Below are 6,305 nucleotides of genomic sequence, written 5' to 3'. Positions count from 1 at the left end.
AGGGTTTCCGAGGGTGTAAATCTTTACGGGAGTAGAAAGCCTTATCTTTCTCCCGCGGAGCAGCTGGTAGTTTCGAACCACTGACCTTAAGGTTCGCAGCCCGATTCGTAACCACTACGCTAACAGTGCTATCTGTACTTTATTAATTTCTTCCCCATTTTAAAAGTCTGATTTATCCTGAAGTTAACCTGACCTCCTTATCACTTAGAATTCTGTAACTATACTGTTCCCTCCCTTCACTCTGTAGTTATCTTCATCATAGACTGACATCGCAGATTCCATGTTTTCAGTCTTGTACTTTTGTTCTACTCTGGGCGCTTCCATTTCTGGATCGAATTCACTGTGGTATTGCCATATATGTTAGTCTCTGGTTGTTGTATACTCTTGTTGGTTCTCAGTCCAAGGAATTCCTTTTATTATATTTTGGAGAGTTGAATTGGCTTTTACAAAGTCATTTAATTTGTTGTTTCCAGAAATGTTCTAAAATAATTTTGCCATCATATTTGATGGACAGTTTTGCTAGGTATATGATTCTTAGTTGGCAGTTTTTTTCTTGTCAATTTTGAATATGTCTCCTCATTGCCTTCTTGCCTGCATGGTTTCTGCTGAATAATCAGAGCTTGATCTTACTGGTTTTCCTTTGCAGGTAGCATTTTCATTTCCCTGAGCTGCTCTCAGGATTCTTTTTTTATCTTTGTTTTGGATAGTTTGATTATGTTGTGTCTTAGTGACTTTCTTTTGGGTTCTAGATTAGAGAACACGAGAGAATTGCTGGACTCAGACCCACAACTTGGCTCCCTGATATCATTAACTTTGCTCCCAAAGTTATCAGCTCCTCTCTTCAGGCACTGAATCTGGTGCTGCATATTCACCGTGTCTTGGAACAGCTTCTCTAAAATAGCAGCACTGTGTTTCACTGAACTACCAGTTCATTTAGAGTTCAGATCAAGTGCCAAGATCAAGGCCACAGACTTCTCATCTGTCACTGCTTAACAAGGATGAAAATGTACTTTGTACTTGGTGAGGAGGAATATTGGAGAAGATGCTGTCATGGCGTATGCAGCTCTTCTCAGGGGCTTGGAGGGCATGATTACTCTTTAGTTGTTGAGTGTTTGGGAAAGTGTGGGATGAGATTTATCACAAGGCAAAAGACTATGGTAATTATTGACGTATTTTGAAAATCTATGTTAAATGACCTATTTATCTGGGCGAAGGTTGGGTACACAACAATTTTCACGATAAAAATACCAGTAGCATCCCATTGAAACACAGATGCTTTAGAGAACTTGTCTGAAAAGAGTGTAGTTTAAAAATGTCTCCTAACTTCTGAGAAAAGTGTAGAGCATTTAAATATATCAGGTGTGTTATAGTAGATGAGAGTTGGAGCTTTTTGTTTTTAGTATCCTATCTTCTGAGTTAAATAATTGCTCATAAAACGCATAACCACAAAAGTTATATAGAAACACCTCTAGTTTTATTAGCAGCCCCACCCAAAGAAATACCTTTTGTGGTAGCACATTGAAGAAGTGGCATGTTTAAACTGACACTTGAAAATTGTCAATAAACCATTTAGTAGTTATATATTTTTAAAAATAGGAATATGTGTTCATTTCTTCAGGCTTCTGTATCAAAGCACCAGAAACTAGGTGGCTTGTAAGAACAGGCATTTATTGTCTCACATTTCTGGAAGCTAGGAGTTAGGAACCAGGGTGGTGGCCATGTTTCTTCCTTCTGAAGGCTCTGAGGAAGAATGTTTTCCATGCCTCTTTCATAATGTCTAGTGACAGCTAATGACCCTTGGCAGTCTTTGGCTTACAGATGCATCCCTCAAAATCCCTGCCTCTGCTCTCACATGCTGTCTTCCCTGTTTCTCTCTTGTGTTTGTCCTCTTTTATAAGGGCACTGTTCTTACTGGATTAAGGAGCCTGGGTAGCATAGTGGGTTACAAGTTGGGCTGCTAACTTCAAGGATAGCAGTTCAAATCTACCTGCTGCTCCTCAGGAGAAAGATGAGGTTTTCTGTCCCCATAACGATTATAGCCTTGAGAACCCTATACAGGGTAGCTATGAGTTGCACTTAACAACAACATTCCTATTGGCTTATGCAGTATGACCTTATGTTGCCTTTGCTGATAACATCTCCAAAGACCCTGTTTCCAAACATGTCTACATTCACAGCAGTGGGAGGGTTTCACCCTATCTTTCAGAGGGAATATAGTACAATCCATAATACAACAACAACAAAAAATTGATGGTGACTCATGTCAGAGTAGACGGAGTAGAACTGTCCAGTAGGGCTTCTGAGGGAGTCCTGGTTTGGCTCTAGGATAAGCACTGGACTGCTAACCACAAAGTCAGCGGTTCAAATCCACCAGCCCCTCCTTAGAAATTCTGTACAGGGTTTCTATGAGTCGGAACCTATTTAGTGGCACTTAACAACGATAGCAATCTTTATAGAAGCAAACTGCCTCATCTTTCTCCCATGGAGTGGCTGATGAGTTTAAACCTTGGACGTTTTAGTTAGCAGCTGGATACTTAACCACTGTGCTGCCAGGGCTCCTCAATCCACAGTAAAAAACAGACCCACTGCCATTGAGTTGATTCTGATTCTCAGTGACCCTATATAGGGTTTCTAAGACTGTAAATCTTTACAGGAGCAGACAGTCGCAATTTTCTCTGCCAGAACAACTGATGCGCTCATCCAAGAGCATCACCAGGGTGCCTTCAATCCATAATGTTGCTAGTACCGTCAAGTCGGTTCCGACTCATAGTGACCCTGTATTAGGTTTTAAGAAGTGGCTGGTTTATTTGAACCTATGCCTGTGGTTAGCATTCTAGTATTTACCCTGAAGTGCCACACCAGGATTCCATGATACATAATTTGTTGTTGTTAAGTGCCGTGAAGTTGGTTCTGATTTATAGTGACCCTGTAAAGAGTTTCTAAGGAGTAGCTGGTGAGTTTGAACCATCAACCTCACCATTCACACCAACCTTGTGGTCCAGTGCTCATGCTGCAGTGCCACACCAAGACTCTGTAATAGGGAGCAGTGGTTTTATTGTTCCATTTTAAAAATTATGAAATGAGGTGATGAAAATGAAACTCTTAGTTCAGTGTGACACAGAATAATACTAAGCTCAAAGAATACTAATGCTCAGAGTAGCTGGTAGTTATAATGCTCAGTTGTTTTATGAATTGTTAATTAACTTTTTTGTATGTTTTCAGAGAGCTATTGTTTACCTTTTTCCAAGTGGTTTGTTTGAGAAACGAGCTCGACCAATAATGAAGGTAGTTATTTAATATTTAAAAATTTTTTACTTCTTTTATATGTTTCTGTAATTATCTAATATACTTTTGATTTATTTTACAGCATCCTGACCACATTTTTCCAAAACAAAGAGGTAAGTTCAATAATTAAATAAACACATTCTTCTGTATTTCAGCTTTGTGTTAAATCAGCAGACTCTTCATGTATGGCAGAGGTAAAAAATATTCCATATGATTATTAGCATTTGCCAATTACTTCTTTTCAGTTGCTGTTGTCATTAAGTGCTGTCAAGTCAGTTCCAACTCAAAGCAGCTAGTGGGCTAGAACTTTTGGCCTTTGGTTCTCAAGTCTAGTACCTATTGTGTAGAGCCACCATACTTCCATTTATTTTTAATTAATAAAATTAAAATTAGATTATTATTGTTAGGTGCTGTTGAGTTGGTTCTTAACAACTTCAATCTTTTTCTGTTTATCTTGATGTTACTTATTGGTCCAGTTGTGAGGATTATTGTTTTCTTAACATTCAGGTGTAATCCATACTAAAGGCTATATATAGTCCTTGATCTTCATCAGTAGCTACATCAAGTCTTCTACAGCTTATGTTTATGCTAATTCCCCACTAGTTTATTTGCATATTAACATGCATTTTTGAAAGGCGTCCTGGTGATGGGCTATAGAATAAGTACTGGGCTGCTAACCATAAGGTCAGCAGTTCTAATCTACCAGGCTCTCCTCTGGAGAAAGATGAGGCTTTCTGCTCTCGAGAAGATTTACAGCTACAGATGCCCTATACGAGGCTATGAGTTGGAACAGGTTCCTTGGCTGTGGGATAGCAGCATGCCTTTTTTTAATAAATTATCTCAGGATTTACTTATGTGAAAATTTTAAACTTTTTTCTGTTTTAGAAGAGTTGTCATCCCTGAATATATAGGCTATTTTCTTTTTGGTTTTTTAGCACTTTTAGACAGTGATGCTAGACTTATATGGTATAAGCAGTTAGCTGTCAGTCTTTTTATGTCTCCTACTTTCTCCGACTTCTCTTAAATCCTCTTTATCTTTTTAAAGTGTGGTTTTATTTGCTTGTTTGTTTTAATCCTAATGAAAACCAGCAGTAATGTTTAATGCTACTAGGACATCTGACAGTATATTTACTTTATATTAGAAGCTTCCAGTGTGAACTGGTGGTATTTGTCAGTTAATTGAACAAGTATTATAAAACCAAAAATCTTCATGTTCTTTAAAAACTCAAAATATAAACTTTTATTTATCAGTACATTTATCACACTTTTAATATAAAGAAAAAGGTGGGGGGGGGGTTGATAGCTGAGCTCCATCACTGTTTATTTGCCCCTCCCCCCCATAGATTGTCAGCTATAAGTGAAACTCCTAGTGAAAAGAGGGAAGCCCTGTGCTAGGAGTCCCCATAAATATGTACTGTATTTCTTTGTATATAGACAAAAATCACTGTAAAGTAAAGGTTAACTTTATTCTTTTAAAATATACATCTTGTTGGCAACCATGTATTTCAAATCCTCTTTCTTTTCATCTGCATATCACAGGTTTTTAATGAGTCTTCCTCCAATCCTGATGCTGTGTTCTTCTTCCTATAGTACAGCTTCTCAGATTCTTTGCTCAGCGTACAGATTAAGTGTACTGGAGATATGTAACCCTGATACATACCTTTCCTGATTTTAAACCAGGAAGTATTCCATATCCCCGTGTTCATTCAAAGGACTGTTTCTTGGCTTGTGTACAGGTTCCTCATAAGAACAATTCTGGAATTCCCTTGTTCCAAATGCGGATTGAGTTACTGGCAGTTCTCTGTTGATGACTCCTGCAACTGTTTATGAATTATCTCCAGGGAAAACTTTACTTGCATGTGATAGTAATGATATTGCTTGAATTTTCTACTTTTTATCGGATTACCTTTGTTTGAAGGAGCTCTGGTAGCGTGGTGGTTATGAATTGGGCTGCTAACCTCAAGGTCGGCAGTTCAAAGCTACCAGCCATTTCACAAGAGCATAAAGATTTATAGCCTCGGAAACCCTGTGCAGGGTCACTCTGAGTCGGAACCAACTCATTGGCACTTAATAACGACAATAACCTTTGTTTGGAGTGGGCACAAGTATGGATCTCTCTCAATTGGTTGGCCAGATCTTCCAAGTTTCTTGTCTTACACGAATGAGCTTCCAGTGTGACATCTGTTTTGTTTTGCTTTTTAACTTCTGGTTGTGAATTGCGTGAAGGTTTACAGAGCAGATGAGCAGTCCCACTTTCGAAAAATCATACACTTGGTTTTATTACAATGATTGCAATCCCCTCCATGCACCATTAGTAATAGTATTTACTTTTGTTCACTTTAACTTTTCTACTTCCCCATGTGACGTCTGTTTTTTGGTTTGAAACATTTCAATTGGTATTGCAACAATTCCTAGAGTCTTATTTTTCACCAGTGCCTTCAGTGCAGCTTGGGTTTTTCCCTCAGTACCACTGGCTCTTGATCATGTGCTCCCGGAAATGGTGGAACATCAGCCAATTCTGTTTGTATATTCCTTCCGTCTTCTATGATGCCTCCTGCTCCAATCAGTATTTTGCCCTTAGAATATCACACCTTGAGGCTTTACTTATTTTTCAGCTCTGTCAGCTTGAGAAATGCAGAGCATGTTCATCTTTTTTGTTTTTTTAACCCCAGGTCTTTCATGTTTCATTGTAATACTTTACTTTGTGTTCTTGAGCCACCCTTTGAAATCATCTGTTAGCTCTTTTACTTCCATAATTTTCTCCATTAACTTTAGCTACTCTGTGTGCAAAAGCAAGTTTCAGAGTTTCTTCTGGCATCCATTTTGGCCTTTTCTTTCTTTCTTGTTTTGTTTTTAATGACCTTTTAGTTTCCTCATGGAGTCCTGGTATGGCACTGTAGGGTAAGTACTGGGCAGCAACATTGATTTGAACATCAAGGCCACGGTTCAAACCTACCAGCCATTCCTCAGAAACCCTGTGCATGGTTGCTATGAGTTGGAACCAACCCGATGGCATTTAA

The 6,305-nt window shown here is 38.6% G+C and overlaps 1 protein-coding gene across 1 annotated transcript in view; it reads left to right on the top strand.

The window, feature by feature from the left end:
- Positions 1-6,305, top strand: part of MRPS9 (mitochondrial ribosomal protein S9) — a 93,607-nt gene that overhangs the window by 46,858 nt on the left and 40,444 nt on the right. Inside the window, exons 3-4 of the mRNA XM_006872440.1 lie at positions 3,223-3,285; positions 3,368-3,398. Of these exons, the coding sequence (XP_006872502.1) occupies positions 3,223-3,285; positions 3,368-3,398 (94 nt within the window). The remainder of the gene's footprint in view (positions 1-3,222; positions 3,286-3,367; positions 3,399-6,305) is intronic.

Source organism: Chrysochloris asiatica, unplaced genomic scaffold (assembly GCF_000296735.1).
Source record: "Chrysochloris asiatica unplaced genomic scaffold, ChrAsi1.0 scaffold00197, whole genome shotgun sequence".
NCBI classification, from domain to species: domain Eukaryota; kingdom Metazoa; phylum Chordata; class Mammalia; order Afrosoricida; family Chrysochloridae; genus Chrysochloris; species Chrysochloris asiatica.
The sequence above is the reverse complement of the archived record's forward strand: the minus strand, read 5'-3'. Positions and strand labels throughout refer to the sequence as shown.